The sequence below is a fragment of the Prunus persica genome, chromosome G2 (genome assembly GCF_000346465.2).
Source record: "Prunus persica cultivar Lovell chromosome G2, Prunus_persica_NCBIv2, whole genome shotgun sequence".
Classification (NCBI taxonomy): Eukaryota; Viridiplantae; Streptophyta; class Magnoliopsida; order Rosales; family Rosaceae; genus Prunus; species Prunus persica.
In genome coordinates, this window is record NC_034010.1 from 1,095,462 (window position 1) to 1,115,606 (window position 20,145).

General features: G+C 35.9%; 2 protein-coding genes and 1 non-coding gene across 5 annotated transcripts; 2 read left to right on the forward strand and 1 right to left on the reverse strand.

Moving 5' to 3' along the window:
* LOC18785740 (ATP synthase subunit O, mitochondrial) lies at window positions 5,536-10,071 on the forward strand. Of its 3 annotated transcripts, none has more exons than XR_002270281.1 (6): window positions 5,536-5,814; window positions 6,135-6,185; window positions 6,577-6,820; window positions 7,846-8,005; window positions 9,452-9,538; window positions 9,621-9,737. XR_002270281.1 is itself a non-coding variant. In XM_007218753.2 (6 exons), exons 1-6 carry the CDS (start codon window positions 5,635-5,637, stop codon window positions 9,747-9,749), a joined length of 804 nt encoding a protein of 267 aa, XP_007218815.1. In that variant the 5' UTR covers window positions 5,541-5,634; the 3' UTR covers window positions 9,750-10,071. The 3 variants fall into 3 exon arrangements, 2 of the variants coding, with proteins under 2 accessions (XP_007218815.1, XP_007218814.1); XM_007218753.2 differs by having other exon boundaries at window positions 5,541-5,814; window positions 7,846-7,958; window positions 9,621-10,071; XM_007218752.2 differs by having other exon boundaries at window positions 5,542-5,766; window positions 7,846-7,958; window positions 9,621-10,071.
* On the forward strand, window positions 12,813-15,706 carry LOC18787630 (transcription factor MYB6). The gene is made up of 2 exons (XM_007219129.2): window positions 12,813-13,605; window positions 14,714-15,706. The coding sequence occupies exons 1-2, from the start codon at window positions 13,298-13,300 to the stop codon at window positions 15,414-15,416; spliced, it is 1,011 nt and encodes a 336-aa protein (XP_007219191.2). The 5' UTR covers window positions 12,813-13,297; the 3' UTR covers window positions 15,417-15,706.
* TRNAS-GCU lies at window positions 16,675-16,756 on the reverse strand. The gene has a single exon. It is a non-coding gene; the product is annotated as a tRNA-Ser (tRNA).

Here is a 20,145-nt window from a genome sequence, read left to right on the forward strand (position 1 = left end):
GAATAGATACGTATTCATGACTTGATGAATAGTACTATTCACATGAATAGTGACGTATGCATAAATATTAACCATTTTGGGTAAACCGTCACTATATACAAAAGGGAACCTGCAGTTCCTTAAACTCATGGATGAACAATTAAATGAGATGCCAGAAGTTCCTCAAAATATGGACAATTATGTAAGGGCTTGAAGTCCCGAAATATGTACAGAAAATTGTAAAAATATCCATACCATGAGAATATGTGGCTTTGGCCTGAAGTTCAAAATTTAACAGTGTTGAGAACCTGAAGTTCCAACAATTAAATGGACAAGCCTTGAGGTATTATTGCAAATTGTGGTATGCCACATATTTCTTTGGCATAAGAAGATGATGAATTTAAAGTTCGATTTTGTTATAATCGACACCTCAAGGAAGAAATATATTTTGTGAATTCCGGTTGTTAAGAATACACCGCGAAATGGATAATATCAATATAAACCTGAAATAATGAATTGAGGCTCCCCACATATTTTGTTATATCTGGGCCGGAAGCCCATGGATCCAAATATATGAGAGATCCTGAACTTGAAGTTGTGGGTATATAGTAGTTAATGCTCTTCACTACTATATTGCGATATTATCATGACTTTTACTCAATTCACATTTCATGTCCATTTGAAAAGGGCAAATAAATTCTGAGTTTGTGCCCAGGCCAAAAGTTCCGGGCTACCATGCAATTTGGGAGAGACAATGTGGTTATTTGAACCTATAAGGCACAAGGTTCCAAACCGTCATTTTGAAAAGACGTAAAAACCACAGGTGCAAGTTTAAGAATGTGCGCAATTATTATTACAGGAACATACAACATATAGATTTTTTTCCACCTGCAATGAAGGTGCAGGCCCTGTAAAATCTATAAAATTACATTATGTTCTGGAAGCCTCTGAAGGAAGAGTACGGCGCCTCTTAAGCTTGGCCATGAGCTTCTCGTGGTCTCCCAAAATTCTTTCATTGGAGACCTGCAGCATGTCTAGCCTTCTCAGTGTATCAACAGAGTACGAACTCACCAGTTTCAACAAGGAATTATTCTCTCCTTTAAGTTTCTCAACCTCCTGTTGAGACTCATGAAGCATTCTTTGAAGAGACGAATTTTCAGCTGTCATCTTCTCAACCTCGTTTGCTCTAGCACGCAAACGATCAGCCATGTTAGAAACAGAAGCAGCACTCTGAATGCTAAAAGCCATTGAGTCATCAATAGCCTCTTCCTCAGACCTCCCTGTTAACAGCATTTCATCCATCGGAGTAATGAAATTCCTAGCTACTATGACAGCAGTAGCATCATTCATCATCACAGAATCATTAACTGTGAGATGACGATTTTGGGATACAAAGGATGGACGCCAAACTTGGGCATCATTGGTAGTTGTGGGAGCATCATTTAAATTGAAATAATTTGGGCAGGAAGAAGAGGAAGCCATTTTTAAGAAGGTTTCGAAGAAAGTCTTAGGAAAACTAAAGTTTCAGAAAATGAAGAAATTTGAGTTGAAACGCAGTTGCTCCAATCAAGTTTTGCAAATGCCATATCTATAGGAGGAAATATGGCTACTGTTTTTCAGGACCCCAATATCTTCTCGAATCCCCATATTATCTTTTTCTTTCCTAGAGTCCAAAACTTCACGTGGCCTCTAATAATGCATGTCGGCACTTTCGGCGTTTTCAAGTATTATTTTCAAAGCCGATCTTGCTTTACGGATTTCACGGAGCTACTTTTTCAAAAGCATCCCGAGAATCTCGCAATTTTCTTGTGGTTAATTTGAAATTCACCGGTTCTACCTATTCATTGTATTTGTGTATAAATGTGTTACTAACGAAATTTTCTTTGCAGAAGACATCCAGTTTACTCCATACCTAGTGATGCGATATCTACTTGTTTTTCTTATCAGTAAGCACTCAATATGCCCGAGAAGCAAGACTATCTCTGATCATCCATTCAGGAAGCAAGACTATCCCTGATCATGTTTCCGCTACATCAGGGAACTGTGAAGGCGACCTTATGCTCTAATCTCCGGAAGTCCTTCTAGACTAGGAGATATGAGAGCTTATTGTCTGCTCCCACCAGCTTCCTTCCCTGATTGCTTACCTTACCTTGCAATCAATATCACAATTTTTGTATCTTTTCTTTCTTTTTATAACTCTCTGTTCATAAGAGATTTTATTTCTTTAGAATGAACATCTGAAGAATGAATCCATGCAGTGACCCTAACTCTGAGAGTTATTTGTTTTTGACAGAGAAGAGAATTGTTATTTTTGCTCTTGCAGGATATAACAAGATCATCAAGCGATACTTTATATTTACTGGGCTGATATGAGCTTGAATGATACTTGAGAAAAGTTTCTCCCACCTAAGGATGTAAACAATACTTGTGTTATTTTATGCTTATATACCTATTTGATATTTTATCTTGAAAGGTAACCAAATTGGGAGATAAGTCCGTTCCAAAAGAATGGCTTGTATGTATCCATGAATTATTAACGCAAATTTTACAGATTGCAAGTTGGATACAGTGATAATACACTGCACAGATTAAAGTCCCATAAGAACAGAATATGGGTATAGCAGTGATCAATATGATGCACGCCTGTTGCGTAGCAAATGATATGGATTGAAGTCCCGAAAGGACAATCCTTTGACATGTCAATATTGATATTATGCACGCCTAATGCGTAGCAAATTATATGGGTTAAAGTCCCATAATACGGGTTAAAGTCCCAGAAATTAATTGACATGTATGTATTAATATGTGGCATGCCTGCAGCATGACAGATATATGGGTGCACGCCTGTTGCGTAGCAAATGATATGGATTGAAGTCCCAAAAGGACAATCCTTTGACATGTCAATATTGATATTATGCACGCCTAATGCGTAGCAAATTATATGGGTTAAAGTCCCATAATATGGGTTAAAGTCCCATAAATTAATTGACATGTATGTATTAATCTGTGGCATGCCTGCAACATGACAGATATATGGGTTCTAAATGTTCCAACTCCCTAAATGGAGATTATCCACGCCCCACTATAAAATAACGCTCCATTGGATGTTATAATCCACATTCTCACATAATAAAAGCCCCCTGAAGTGGCTTGGGTACCCAAAAGCAAAGAAATGCTTATAATTGATGCATGCACGTGCAAATGAGAATGGTGGGATCATGAATTGATGAATGACAATTTTTGATCATGAATTGATGAATGACAATTTTTGGTTTTGGAGTAGCTACTCAAATCATCAATGGGCTGTGTTGATCGGAACCACGTTCAATTATTAAATGTCGACAATATCATTGGCCAAAATGGAACGAGGTAATTCCATTATAAATGAGAATGAACGTGAAAGAACAAACCCACAGTACGAACCCCAAATTTGGCAATACTGAAAGTTATACTTGGGTGTTCGGAATAAAAGGGAATATACCTACTTTGTATGACACAATATTTCTGGCAGAAACAAGGAATGTTGGGTTTTCTCCATATTTACAGATTCAATTGTGCCCCCCTTATTACACAATACGGAGACCAACATATTATCTTTAAGGGTTATTAAATGCACAGAGCATATCACCTGAAGTGATTCCCTAAAGATGTATAAATAGCTGGGTTAAAGCTATATAATGTGTCATAAAGTTTAATCCCTTTTAAACAAAATCCGTTGAGCAGATTGACATTGCATAAAGCAAGTCCCTAAAGGACATGTGCTTGAAGCACAAAATTTGTACTCAATATTAATATGCATAAATTACCTCAGTGAGTACATTGATGTGATTGCAACACATTAAAGATTCTGCAGAATTCAAGAAATATTTGTCTCGACTTAAGGATCGAGCATTATACCAACGAGATTATTGCTTATACTAAGAAAGTATTGAAGCATTTTTATGAGGATTATCCGTTGGACACTTTAATGATTTTCCGGAAGTATATTGGACCGGACATCATATTTTCCAGATAAGGCTCAACTCCATCACCATCATTTTGGGATGATGTGAGGTATATTTGATGCTATCTCCGCATAACACCATGTATGGGCATATTCTTCCATATGATCTTACAAATAGCCCAGGTTTTGTTGGAAACGCGGACTCTGAAAATTTCTATGATTTACATAGAGATAGCTCACTGGAAATATATTTACAATATGAATTGTTGGTGGCTACATCATTCACTCACTCCGAAAGATTCTCACTCCAAAGATAGTTATGAAGACATCAGGGGGAGATATTAATCAGGGGGAGCATCTAGAAGTATGCTATACAGATTGTTGTACTTTTTTTTTTTTTTTCTTCCTTCCATCAGTTTTCTACCTCACTAGGTTTTCTCCAAGCAAAGTCTGATGAAACAACTGACATATTATTTGTGGTCTCCAAGGGGGAGTGTTGTAAAGTATAAAGTAGTGGAGCCCACTTACTATTTGGTGCATGAAGTTATTGCACATTCACGGGCATCACATTTCCTTGCCTATAAATTGTGCCTTTGCACCTCTAATGGAGAGTAGATAGAAGAGAAAGAGAGAAACGGAAAGAAAGAAAGAGAAAGGAGGAAAGAGAAGAGGAAAAGGGAAAGGAGGAAAGAGAAGAAGAAAGGGAAAGGAGGAAAGAGAAGAGAAGAAAGAGAAAGGAGGAAAGAAAAGAGAAAAGAGAGTCAGGCAGAGAAGAGGAAGAGAAGGAAGAAATAGGGTGAGTGAGCAGAGAGAAAATTCAGTGAGCCTTACATATTGTAAACTCTAAAGTTGTAGCCCTATTATTTTACATAGTGGAAAAGTTACTACTGCTGCTCTCCGGGGACGTAGGCATAGCCGAACCTCGTTAAATACTGTGTCTCATCTACTTTACGTGCAGCTCAATATTCGCACATATTCCAGGTCATTTTATAACAAAAAGCCTTTTGTCCTTTTTTATCAGCCCCTGGATAGAAATAGGTTAAAGCCCAAGAAATGGCGGCCCATGTCTTTTTTTATTAAAATAAAAAATTCTAGTCTAAAATGGCATCATTTCAACCGAGATTAAAAAAAAACGAAGGCATGCACATACCTCATTTAGGCTTTTCGTCAAACACCTAGAGTGCATCTTAATGTCTATAATGATTTTTCCAGCAAGAGGAGGTGTAGCTCCTTGCGCGTTATTAGGTCAGTCAATAGTTGTTAAACCATTGTAGTGGTGTAGCTTCGCTTGGGTACTTTGACCCGTTGTAAGAGTATTCGGTAAATATTTGTTTGTTAAAAAAAGTTTAGATAATTTTTGTCAATAAAAGGTTATTTATTTATTTATATTTTTTATTATAGGGAAAGATGGAATTCCATTAATACCAAACGAGACAGTTTTAGTTTTGAAAAAAATATAACTAGTGTTTGTGAACCTTATTCCAAAGGTAAGGACGCTATTGTTTCACCTTAGCAGACACGTGTTGAGCTCCCGTACTAGTAGCATACAAAATCAGTACCACTTGTTAATATTCTCGCCTGGATGACTAATTACTATTCGTTACTTGTCCCAGCCTCTATTTTAGTTTTCATTTTCGAAGCTCTGTTTGGCTACGCAGAAAGTGCTGGACTGCGCGAGAGAGAAACAGACAGAAAATTAGGGTTTCTTGACAATGGCTTTTGCTAATCGAATCCGATCGAGCCTTCCTCTCGTAACCAAGATTCTCAAATCGGATTCGCTCTCCGCCGCCCACTGGTCCAGTGCCCAGCGGTCTGTACTTTGCCCTACTTTCGCCAATTCTGAGGTACAGAGATTCTCAAATCACAGAAATGCAAACAACAGATTTTTACGTGTATGATCTAGTTTCCTTACTTTCTTCATTAGAAATTTTAATAATTTTTTATAAAAAAATTTTCGTTTCTGTTTTTGTTTCTAGATGGCGAAAAATGTGCGTTAACTGAGCGAAACTGATAGATTAGAATCGGTGGAAATTTGAAAGGAAGAAGATTTATGATTCACATTATATGAACTTGCTTTTCTTATTCCTCAGTGTCTCTCTTTGTGTTGTGTGTTTTAATATAAGTTTTTAAAATAAAATTTAGGAGGTCTTTATGTCAACTACAGTTGAATTTTCGGAATGCGGATTCATTGTTTCACATTTGGTACTTGCAGTTGTCAAAGAATTTTTCTACGGCACCTGGGAAGAAGGAAGTGAAGGTTAAGGTAATGAAATTCTTTGGCTTAACATTTTCTGGGATTGTATGCCTTACAATTTTCATTTTGAAAGAAAATTAAATCCTTATCAAGTGCAGGAGTGATGTTTATTATTTATTGAGCAGGGCTTGAAGGTGTTATACATTTCTTGGATGTTGTATGATTTGTTATGTACACTTTTTAATACGAATTAGTGTGTCATTTGGTCGGTTTTAACGGTGTTTGGAAAAAGGAAAACAAATATCTAAATTTATGTTTCGAGGTACAGTAAGATTCAATAGAGTTATAATTAGATTTTGTGAAGTGTTAGTAATATAAAACAAGTGATGTATGTGCTTACTGTGTCAGAATTCAATCATATTATTTAGATTATATTGATTTGTTCTGCCATGAATGCCAGGTGCCTCTGGTGTTGTTTGGGGGTTCTGGGAACTATGCCTCTGCTTTGTACATTGCTGCAGTAAAAGCTAATGCCTTGGAGAAGGTTGAGTCTGAGATTCTTGACATTGTTGAGTCTACGAAGAGAAGTCCTACGTTTTCTCAGTTCACAAAGGATTTGTCAGTGCCAGCAGATACTAGAGTGAAGGCAATCAATGAAATTTCTGCTCAAGCTAAATTTTCAGATGTTACGAAGAACTTTTTGGGTATGATTAGTGACTCTTTCTAGTTTTAGATTTATTCTTATGTTTTTGTCATTTTTTTGTCCTGTATTTCTTTGTACTTTCAAGACTTAAGAGCATTGAATCAAGCAAAGGAAAGTCAGATGTGCTCCCTCCCAATAGAAAGTTAAACCAAAAAAATCATAATCCCAAATTAATTTCGTCTTTGGCAGCTCCAAACCCAAATCCTTGTCAGCTCTAAGCCTCAAAAACTCTAAATCGCCACACATTTTACTTTCTTTGTTCATTTGTCTGCAATTTTTTTTCCTATCTGAAAAATTTCAGTGAGGTTTACTAATAAACCAAGAGTAAGAAGGATTTGGTTGGATGCATGAGAAAGAAGCTGAAGGAGAAAAGTACAGATTTGCAGTCAACAATGCAGTGGGTATTTCTAAGTATAAACAGACATAATTGGGTCCTAAAGGGCTTACGCCTCACTTTGCGGGGATTAAAACCTCTTGTGTCACACCTTCATCTTTGAAACATTCATTATTATTTGTTTTGTTATTATTATAAAAGTAGTCACATATTTAACATGTTTGTATGTAATTGAACTTGGGTAAATATAATCTTCTGTATTATATGTGCCCTGTAAATTTGACAGCTATTTTAGCAAAATTGTGTCCTGGGTATGTGCAATGCACTGTTCACACCAAGGCTTTTTGTCTGCATTATATATGAACACTAATTTGAGAGCTATTATCAAGATTTTGACCTGGCTATGCGCTGTTAATATAATGGCTTTAATAACTGTCTTCGCTGAGTTGTTTTATCATGTTTGCAAGTATGTTCATTAAATTAGGTTTTCTTTTCCTTATTGATCTTTCACTCAACTTTGATCTTGCTTTTAATTCTAATTGATATCATGGTTGCTTAATTAAAACTCTCTCTCTCTCTCTCTCTCTCTCTCTCTCTCTCTCTCTCTCTCTCTCTCTCTCTTTCTCTCTCTCTCTATACATGTATATGTGTACATACACACATACTAACCCATATACATTTTTTTTTTGTAGTTCTCTTGTCTCAGAATGGGAGGCTAAAGAACCTTGAAACCATAGCAAAGAGATTTGTGGAGTTGACCATGGCACATAAGGGAGAAGTGAAAGCTATTGTTACATCTGTCATTGTAAGTTGTAGTGCTTTGATGGTAAATCTATTGTTACATCTGTCATTGTAAGTTGTAGTGCTTTGATGGTAAATTTATTTTTCGTAACAAGTTATATTGCTCGAGTTCGTCTGTAATTTCTAATGTGACTGGTCAATGGTCATTAATTTTACTATTGGTTGGAAATGATCAACATCTATATTATATACTGCCATTTAGTATGATATTTAAAAGAAGAAAGTATCACTGGAATAGTTTTGATTTGATGCAACTTTTTGGGCAAAAGTACAATATATGTAGAAGTTTTGTACTCACGAGAATAAAAAGATTGCTTGCAACTATGCTGGGTTTTTGTATTTGAAATGTTGGACTTGGCATAGTGGTTGCAATGCAAGAAGTACTCATACTTCATAGTATCTGTTTTACATAAACTTGTCGTAATGGTATTATGATTTGCTATGCTTTTTATCTACAGAAACGGAAATTGTTTCTGAGTTTTATTCCAAGGGACATAACTGACATTAGTCTTTTTAGTACTTTTAAGCTGTTCTCTTATTACACAATACTTTATTGTGTTTTCTTTGAAATGATTTTTGATTGTTGAAACGTGTAGCAGAATTTGGTATGAAACACTTGAACGAAATTAGCATGGTCATTAGTGTCCCTAATGACTTTGGGCTCTAGTCTATGGTTATTTTGTTCTAGTTTTTTCTAGTATAATGTGGGCTGCCTGTTTTGAAGCGATATGTGTAAACAAAATGATTAATACCCAGTTTGCTAAATAGGGTGCTCAACTCACCTTTATGCTGGCTTGTTCCTTGGACCTTTTGGGGCTCCATAGTTAGGTTTACTTGACTCTCTTTTGTTTTGGTTTTGTTTAGCTTCTCTTTGACTTTTAGGGGTTAGGTTCATGTTCGCTCCCCAGCTAGGGGTCTCCTTTTTTCATATAAAAAAATTCCCTTGTTCCGTGGAGGTTCCATTTCAGAAACTTATGCTGTTTTTGCTTGACTTACTTTTGTGCTGATTTTGTGCTTGTTTGGGAAACAAATAGTTGTAAATCTCGTGGAAAAACTTACTTTGTCATTAATTAGACTTCTTATTATTGGGGTGGTGTTATGAGACGTTTGAGTTTGTGTGCGTGTGTGTGTTTTTTTTAATTTTTAATTTTTTTTTTGAAAAAAAAACTGTGTTTTGAAGTATCTGAGGAATTGGTGTTGTATCTAATGCTGTCTTATTGTTGGGGTATCATGAGATGTTGTATGGGTTTGATTTGTGTTTTGTTTATGTACTGCGTTTTGAAGTATCATTTGTGATGACATTGATTATGCCCTGCTACAATTCAGTTGGAAATATAACTTGATACAAGATGGTAGAATTTTCATGGAAGACTTCATATAAGTTGTTCTTTTCCGTAAAATTTTCATCGAAAGGAAATTAAGTTGACTAACCAGTACCAAACTATGCATTGTATATTTTTTATGCCATATTCTGTCTAATTGTTATTCTATGACCAGCCCCTTCCCGCTGTGGAGGAGAAAGAATTGAAGGAGACACTGCAGGAGTTAATTGGACAGGGAAAGAAGGTCATACTTGAGCAGAAGGTATGTAGTGGTCTTTTCACTGCCCTTCAATGCACCAATTGTTTTATAATAGATGGAAATTTGATTCTGTTTTACATGCCAGATTGATCCTAGTATTCTGGGTGGGCTTGTGGTAGAGTTTGATAAGAAGGTGTTTGACATGTCCATTAAGACTAGGGCACGCCAGATGGAGAGGTATTTGCGGGAACCCGCAAACTTTGACAGCCTCTAAATGGTGTTCACGGACTGATACTGCGGTCTTCCCCATTTTTCATGTATCTGTTATTGTCAAAGTTCTAAGAAGGTAAAAAAAAGTTGTTTAATTTTGGTGCTTGAACCCTTTCTAAAAAGATGGAAAGCAACTTGATCTGGATGCCATCTATTTGCAAATAAAAGCTTGTTTTCCGCATTGTTCTGGGCAAGAGACTCGCTAGTTTCATGTTCTTTATCTTCCTGTTTTGTCGCGTTTTTGCCTTTGAAGTCGAAGCTTGTTAAGTTCTGTTATATTGCTGCAAAAATATTTATATATAGAGCTGTTCATTGGCTGTGTTTTGCAAACGTTCCTTAGTTAGTAATGGGGTGATTGGTGTCATCACACTCATTTCAATCGAGGATTATTGAAGTATGAATTGTCCAAAACTAAGATCGGTATGAATTAAGTATGGGTTAATTTGTATAATTGCTAACCAAAATCCCCACATCTTAACCTGTCACAATCATATTTGGAATCCCCTTCGACAATGTGAACTGATCCTCCAACTGTGGCGGAGCTTCAGCCTTCTTTTTGCCTCAAAATTTTCATGGGGAGCTTTTGGCTGGAAGATTGGATTGATGAAATGTCTATTCACTTCAATATGGCTAAATCAAGTGCATAAGCAGAATTTGAAGCCATGAGTCATGGTACGAGACATTATTTTCTCAAGGTTTTGTTCAAAGAATTGGGATCCAATGAACGTAACGCTTTACTTAGATAACACAGTTGCCATCAACATTTACTCACAATCAAGGTTCAGACATAATTCTCACGAAACAAAACATATTGAAGTGGGCAGACATTTCATTGATATGAGTTAATGTACTTCGTTTGACAAAGAGAGTGTCAAGCAAGAGTTTTAATTTAACTAAATTCGCCGTCAATTGTGTAATTATAAAATATAATTAAGTTTCGATTATGGAATTTGAGTAAATTATGTAATTAGTCAATGACTAATTAGATGCTTTTTCTTTTCCAGAGTGTAATCCAGTATTTTCTTGTGTAAATAGCTTTATGATTCATAATCCCAAAAAAAAAAAAAAAAAAAAAAAAAAAAGTTGCAATTCTTGCATTCTAACATGTGATGTGCCTTTTCCTTCTCTACTAGAATTTGGATGAACTTTTTGTCTCATTGGTTTTTGTTCTCATGCCTCCCTCCACTTTTCCCCCATAAAAAAAGTATAATGATAGAAACTCCACAATCTATGTGCAAGCAGAGGTATAAAGGGTCAAACCAGATCAATCTCTCCACCTTTTTCTTTGGTCATGAGTTTTCTGAGCATTGCTTTTTCACCCCATGGTTTGTTGAGGCAGTGTGAGGAAATTTGGTCTTCTTCTGCACCTAGCCAGATTTTAAGACACAGATTCTTTTAATGATACATTCACTTTTGTAAGGTTTGTAATACAAGGTGTGAGATTGAATGAATTCAGGTCATGGGTTGGTGTTTCTTGTCTTTGTAACCAAGCAGTCATGTTGCTTCGGACAGCCTCAAAAGCATGAGATATAGATTCTATCCTGGGACAGCTGTCCAAGGACACACGGCTTTTTACGAACACTTGAGTAGCTTGAGAGTTTTGCACTCACTTTTCCCCCAGAAAAAAATGTGAGTGTCGTTTTTGGTTAACAAACATAAGTAACTGAATATTTCATTGGAATTATCTGGAATAATTGAATGACTCCCTTGTAATCCTGATTTGCCATTTGGCTTTGAAAATGACTGGGAAGTCACAGCTCTTAGCATGCAGGGACAGGAAAATTAGGTGACACAACATACAGGATAGCGAAATTTCGGGTTTATCTAAACGCATGCATACTCCAAGTTAAAAAGAAATCGCAAATTTTCTTTTCTTTTCTTTTCCTTTTTTATGATTAATGCATAAAGATGGATTAGTGGAAGCCATTTTATATATGATTATGAGAAATCTGAAGTTTGGGTAAGTTTAGACTACACAATCATACAAAGAGTCGTCTTGATGGATAGTCTAGATTAGTAATGGTGAAACACTGATTATATCGAGACAGTCTGGTAAGAGAACATATACCTTATGCACCGGAAATACTCTCTTCTCAAACTTAAGTACAAACATGATTAAACATAAGATTGAGGAATAACTCAATTATGAAATGTTCTCAAAGCAAGTTAAGATATACTTGCTAGAACTGCTTGACAAGAGAACATGTAAATAAAAGAAAATGCTAGCGATATAATTACTAGGATAAATTTCTTTCCAATTAGTGAACAATATATATAATATATAAGATGCCTTTCTTTTATTTTGTTTCTGGTTATTCTTATTACCCTTTGATCTTCTTCCCTTATAATAATAGAAAATACTTGAAGCAATCAATTAACAATACTGATGGGATGTTCAGTCGAAATTCTTAACAGTGATGAAAAGAGAAATAAAGGAAGAGCAGTTATAACTTTTATCTGGTGAAACTATATCTAGTCTATATATCATGATGCCTATAATTGGTTGTTTCTTCTTTTAGTTAACAAATGAACAAGTCTTGCAAAAGCAAACTTTATTTGTATTTTATTTGTATTTTTATTTGGGTTCGTTTGAGTTGATTTGATCTGATGATTTCTTGTGATTGGCTTTTAAGCTGAGTACAGGGTTCTGTGCAGAGCAGGTAAGAAACTATTAATTCTCATTCACTTTGAGTCGGGCCATGGCAACGACTAAGGCATTTATTTTATTGCATGCCATGCCCATGCCAGTAGTGGGGAGTGGGAGGATATATGTTTAAGGAATATTGCTAGCTGCGCAATCTTAACTTCTAATATGAGATTGAGAATGCAATTTTGACCAAGGAGACCAACTGTAATTGATCCCAAAGTGAGAGAGTTTGCTTGAGAAGCATGCTTTTCATAATTGAGTTATCCCCAACAAGTTTCATGCAACCACTTAAACAATCCATAACACACAAAACAAACTAATTAAGTACAAACATGTGGCAAAAGTGCATGCCACACTTTGCCCAGAGTGTACAAAGAGTACTCTTGTACTCTCTCTCTTTCTCTAGCCATATACTTCAAATTCACGTGTATGTTGATAGGGGGGAGGGTTTGGTCTTCTTGTCTTTGACTCTTTCTTGTCTTTTTCGATGCATTTTTCTTCACTCACAAGGTAATTATATATCATCTTTTGTATATGAGACAGCTACATTTTTGCTTCCACTTCACATAATAATCTCTCTCTCTCTCTCTCTCTCTCTCTCTCTCTCTCTCTCTCTCTCTCTCTCTCTCTCTCTCTCTCTCATATGGGAATTAATGGAGCCATGGAGGTCCCCCTCCAATCCGTTTCCCACTCCACCCATCGACCAACAAACACAATCTCTCTCTCTCTCTCTAACTTTTATATTCATTCATATTTTAAGCAAACCCCACAACCATCACCATCATCATCACCATTACCACCCCATGAAGCCTTCTCATCATCTTATATAGCTTTCTTTTAGATCTCCATCCTTGAAATTAACCACTTAAATCAGAAACCCCTCAGAAACTGGTCTAGCAATTATAATGCGAAAGCCAGAGTCTATGGGAAAAGAGGAGGGAGCAAACAATATTAACAAGAAGAAGAAGATGATACTGAGCAAGCTTAGGAAGGGGTTGTGGTCGCCTGAGGAAGATGAGAAGCTGATGAGGTACATGTTGACTAATGGACAAGGCTGTTGGAGTGACATTGCTAGAAATGCTGGTCTCCAAAGGTGTGGAAAGAGTTGCCGTCTTCGATGGATTAACTACTTGAGGCCTGACCTCAAGCGTGGTGCATTTTCACCCCAAGAGGAAGAACTTATCGTCCATTTCCATTCAATTCTTGGCAACAGGTACCGTCTCTCTCTCTCTCATAATTTTTTAACGCATAAACATATATAGCACCATTTCGAAATGACCCTAGAATATTATTGAGTCCTGTTGCTTTTCTTCCCCTTAGTACTATTTTCTTTCCTATCCATTATCAGCCTAGTCATCATCATGATCAGGATCAATTTCTATGCTGTCATTTACAGAGATTATTCGAAGGAAATTTACATATGAACTATTTCCTAACATATATATGGCAATGCTAACTTAAAAGATAGTATGAGTGTATGGACGACTTGAAAAAAATCAACTTAACCAACGATAGGTTTACAGTTTGGCAAGCTTTTCCCAACATATATATTTATGTAATTTTTTTGGGGTGAGATTAAACAATTCCCCATATACATAAATACATTTCAAATATAAAATTATTTTACGCAATATATGATCCCCATATATGCAGATAGGTAGTTTGTCAGCAAGCTTTTCCACATGCATATGCGCTCCTCATTTGATGTGGGAAGTGAAGTTCAACAAAGTTGATGATGAAATTAACATTACCCCATTATATTGGATATAAATTAACTTATATGACATTGTGACATACTTGTCACTGACATACACAGACACATCCTAATTAACATCTACATATTGCCCCCATTGTTTATTATGAAACTGTTGAAGCCTGAAGTGCAAACTGAAAAACAAAAACTGCCATGGGGGTTCAAACACCTGGGCTTGAGTGTTCAAATCCTCAATGCTTCTTTTTTTGCCGGTTCGCACTATGCAGACCTAAATTTAAGGAAGTCTAGCATAAATGTTGATGGTATATCACATCTAAGAATGAAAGTCTAGCGCAAGAATTTATAAGATATTGGGCCTCTTCACCCATTGTCAATTGATTTTCGGTCGCATTCTAATATAATATCCAAAAACCTCTTGATCTTAAATTAATGCATGTTGAAACCTTGACATCAAACTTGAATTAGTGTTTTTAGTTTGTAGCTTGTTTGAGAGCTCAATTGACATTTACGCATTAGCATAATTTAAGCAACTAATTAAACATTGCCATGCATCTGTTTTACCAACTAATTATATACGTCTTAATGTTTTTTCTCATTATCAATTTAGGTGGTCACAGATTGCTGCACGTCTGCCAGGACGAACGGACAATGAAATAAAAAACTTTTGGAATTCTGCATTAAAGAAAAGGTTGAAAAAGAACAATATTTCGACGTCCTTATCATCACCAAACGATAGTGATTCATCAGAGCCTAGAGATGTCAACATTACTGGAGGGACGACGTTTATGCCCATGCATGACCATGACATGATGACCATGACCATGTACAACATGGATTCATCTTCCTCATCATCTGCATCCATGCAAGCCATGTTCGTCAACAGCAACACATTATTCGATCCCTTCTCCATGCTTGACCACCGCTATGACATGGCCCATGCAGATGCTACATTGAACGTTAATCCCACATGCTTAGCAAACTTACCAAATATTGGAGACCAGGGGTATTATGGGGATTGTGGAAACTTAGGGGCTGGCCATAAAATGGGGTTAGAAGGTGACCTTTGTGTTCCTGCACTTGAGAGTAGAAGCGTGGAGAGTAATGTGAATGGTCAAGTAGCTGAGAATATAAGCAAGACTATTAACAACCACTTCCATAATAATTGCTTCAATAACACGACGGAAATGATCGGGTTTAAAGTAGATGAGGACATGCTTGGGTTTGGAAATAATGGTCATGGAGAAAACTTGAGAATGGGAGAATGGGATTTTGAGGGTTTCATGCAAGATATATCCTCCTTTCTCTCTTAGTTCAAGCCATTTTGCAAAGCAAATTTTGGCATACACCATTTCCTTCTTTACCAAATTCAAACTACCCTCTTTTTGGTACATGCATGGAATAATATATCTCATCGTTCGTGTAGAGATCAGAAGTGTCAATAGTGATGTAGAAAATAGAATAAGACATGAGGAATATTTGTAATTTGTTAATTGTTTTGTACACAAAAGAATAAAAATGTGGTGGAAGTTGTTAGTGGAATATGTGAAGATGTAAACAGACGTTAATAACGAGCAAAGTAGATTCAATATATTCAATGTTCTCTCTCTCTCTCTCTCTCTCTCTCTCTCTCTCTCTCTCTCTCTCTCTCTCTCTCTCTCTCTCTCTCTCTCACATTCATATTTTTCTTTTGATGATATCTCTCACATGCACATTTATTTCATATAAGTTCACACTTACCTTCCCTTTGGATGGAGAAATGGGATTTTAAAGAGGCTAGCACCACCAGGCATTAGATTAAATCCGACGGATGTAACTCGACCTTACTAGTCCTCAAAATATTGTCCTCAAGTCAAGAGAGCAATATTGTTTGAATGAATACCTAAAAAATGTCAAATAAAGTAGGGCAAATATTCAGATATGCTTTTCAACGATCCAAACTGCTAATTTTCAATTCTTCATTGATCATCCTTACCAAAAAAAAATAAATCATGCAATTGAAAATCATTAAGGCATCTAATTGGGACCAACAAAATGTATGAACACGGTGCTTCAAGTAAAAACTATAATAACAACCATCTAATTGAGTGATTAAATGGTTTCATATTCAAGTGATTTTTTTGCAGAGATTATCTTATCTAAAAATTAGACTGTTCAGATTATTGTAATATAATGCGTAGTGATGCCTATAAGAGTGTTCCTTAAATAAGCTTATTTGAAGAATCCTTAAACTGAAACTCTATATATATGACACAATATTTTATGACACCATATTTATGGCACAAGTTATTACTCAACCTGTTAGATTAAAGTATAATAAATGGTTAAGATTAAACAAATTAAAATTTTATTATTTAAATAAGTATTTATTGAAAATAAATTTTAATTGAGTTTTATATTTCATTAATTTCTCCGCATTTAATTATATTTTCGTTTCAAACCCAACCTTGAAAACTTTTCATGTACATATACTTGAAGCCACGAAAAACATACAAATGGAACATTCTGTTACCCAAATGAAAAGAAATGTCAAGCAAAAAAGCTAAAAAACAGAACGTAAAAAGGTGAGAACGTCGCCTGAGAGATTCGAACTCTCGCGGGGAAACCCCATGTACTTAGCAGGCACACGCCTTAACCACTCGGCCAAAGCGACTACTTGTTCGTTATTGGCACTTTTTCTCTATTACTATGCATACCATTTATTTAAACCTGTCACAATGATCAACAAGAAGACAAAATAAATTCGAAACCAACACACACCCACCACCCAAAAAAAACTAATTGTTAATTTTTCTTTGTTAAAAAAAATCATTTGGAACAATTCCAGAAATTTTTTTTTTTTGGGAGCAAATGGCAGCATTGCTCTATGCTAAAACGATGCCGTTTTTAATTAAAGAACAATAAAACTCCCTATTCATTCTTGATTCCCTTTCACCAAGTGCAATGAGTTCTTCATAGGAACCCTAAAATTTAAATGCCTTCCTCCTCCCAGTAGAGAGACCTCTAATTGTTGGGCAAAGCCCTTGGATTTTTAATAAAAATTTCAACGCGCTTCTAATAAAAGTACTTTTAATAAAAGCGTTTTGACCAGAAATGTTTTCTATAGATGCTATTCCTAATATGCATATCTTCCAGTGCTACCTTCTTTTTTGAGAAAAGAGCTGTAGTATTATTGATGAAAGGAATAGGTAATAAGTACCAAAAAAATTAGGCTATGTCGTCAGAGATTAGGCGAGTTTCTCTACACATACGAACTCGGTCGTCGGACTAACTGAGTAGCCTTATCCTCTCAACCACAAAAACAGAGTCAAGACCTGTTAATGGATCATACCATCACTGTGAGCCGCCTATCACAGAATTCCACATGGCTATTTCATGGCTGGGTTACCCTTATGCCAACCCGATCAGATCTGATGCCTCAGGCGTCGATGATAAGCTTCCCAGCTAAAGTCAAACGAGACTAAGTGTGAATCAATGCTCGGGCCTTCGAACACCGATCTGACCATTATGGTGCCATGAATGACCAGAGGCACATTAATGATCAACAAGACTAATCAGACCCTTGTAAAGTCAAATCACTCCACCCATTTGATAGGCCAAGCATCTCCTTACCCTTTGATCCCCGAATGAGTAGGTTGGTGATGGAGAGGGATCATTTAATATACCTCCCATCCAAAACTAGATGTCGCTTTATTACACAACCCTTGCCAGATAAGTATGGTGATCAGAACATGTTATTTAATGTGATCCAGGCCCACCAGGGGAAAGGAAGATAAATATCTCCCCCTCTAGATATCTATCTCTCTTTCTCCCCTCTATAAATACCCTTCACCTACATCATGACAGAGGTAATAAATATTCTCACCTTGAAAACCCTACATCCATTCTCTCCACCTTACAACTATTTCTGACTTAACTATCGAAGGGAGTTCAACTGGAATCAACCCCAGTTCGCTCCTATTCTGATAGGTGTTCAAAGCGTGCAAGTCTTCTACAAAAAGCATTTCAACCCGAAAGGCTGGACCCAAGTGCAGACTATACAATACACGAGAAAGATACGCGGTTTACAAGAACCTTACCATAGATAGAGTAACCCCTCAACGCTTTGAGCAGAAATGTTTTCTATAGAAGCTGTTCCTAACGTGCGTATCTTCCAGTGCTACTTTAACACTGATATTGCTTATTATTGGAAAACAAGCCCAATAAGGAAACTGGCCATAAAGAAATTGTTTGCTAGACCTTAAGTTCAAGCCCATGAGGTGTTTAACTTGTCGGCTGAATCATGAGACTCAAGCCCACCGACTGTGCTTCCAAGTTTCCCACGAATGATAAATATGACCAATAATTTGATGTTCATATCTCTGAAAATAAAAATAAAAATCATAATGTTCTCAATAAGGAAAGAATGCAACGAATCTTAAAATTAACTGATTATATCCTACTACTCAACTATTTATTGAATTACTAATTTACTCAAATATAAAATGACCAAAAAAGATATATTAAATTGTGAAACAAATATAATTTTAATAAGTACTCACCATATTCAACTCTAATCAAATGTAGAGAAGTTTTCATAGCTTTGTGCCCACGGCGAACAACGCAACAAGCAAGATAAATGCCGAGCGAATTTCACGACGATTTGGTGTCAGCTCAGATGAACTTCCTGGTGGGTTATGTCCTTGCGGAAAGGGTGCATTTTGGTTTTTGAATTTCTTACTGTGAATAGCTTTGGTTCTTCGTTTTTCCATAACTAGAATAGACGGCTTTCATTTTCATATTAAATGCTTTATATTACTTAATATTTTCTCTTCTCGTCCATGTTATTTTTTGTTTGTTTTTGTTTTGTGTGTGTGTGTGGGTATTATTCATCTCTGAGTTGTGCGAACATCATCATTCTTGCTGTTATTGTGCCCCACATTTCGATGTAGACTGTAGTGTGTGGTAAATATTAACACTTAAATCTGCGTTTTGCAATTTTGATGAACTTTTCAAAGTGTTCAACGATACATTGTGTTGTTGAATTATTTGGTGAAATAAATCTATTCAGAGTCTGGTCAATCAAGGCTTCTCTGAATTAATTTTACCCAAAAAAAGGAAAAGAACCCATAAAACTTTCATAAGATAATAGAACATATTTGGAGGGCAGCAAGTTCTTTTGAAAATAAGAAATAAATAAAAAAAATCATAAGGATTTACAAGAATCAAGCTTTGAATTGAAGGAGTTGACAAATCTATTCCCACAACAACATATGAAGTTAAAGATTTTGATGCAAACCCAAAATATGTAAAGAGGGCACAAATTCATGTAAAAAGAAAACCTGGTTTAGGATTGGTATTAAGGTGTTGTGTGATTAGGGTGTACCATGTGTATTTTTGGTAGTTAAATAGGATGAACTTAGTTAATTTTACATTTTGATTTAAATATTAGGGTGTACTCAACTAATTTTAGGGTTCAGCAGCACTCTAAGGAAAACATGGTTTGTATGTGAAAACAATAACAAGGATACCAAACGTGTTGAGAATATTATCCTATATCGGAAATAAAAACCTTGACTTAGTAATGTAAATGATCTTAGGTCTCTCTACCCATTATCAATTGATTTCGAGTGGATGCTATGCTAGACGAGGTAAAACCCTAAAAACTTTGAATTTTAGTGCAAACGAAAGGCAAGACAGAGAGCATGGAATTGCATATATATATATATATATATATATATATATACAGTCCCCTTCTATTGAGGGATCCCTCAAATAATTTTATTTGAGGGACGCCCTTTAGGGTACCCTACAATTTTTTTCCCAATGATCCAAACCATCTATTTTTTAGGTTTTCATTCATAGATCATCCTTACAAAAAATTAGATAAATCGGAAACCGTTTCGACATCCAATTGTGTCTTACAAAATCAATGAACACGGTGCTTCAAGAAAATGCTAAAATTAGATATATATATATATATATATATATATATATATATATATATACACACACACGACAGAAACCATGGCTCTTCATGGCTCGGGTGTTACAATTAAGATC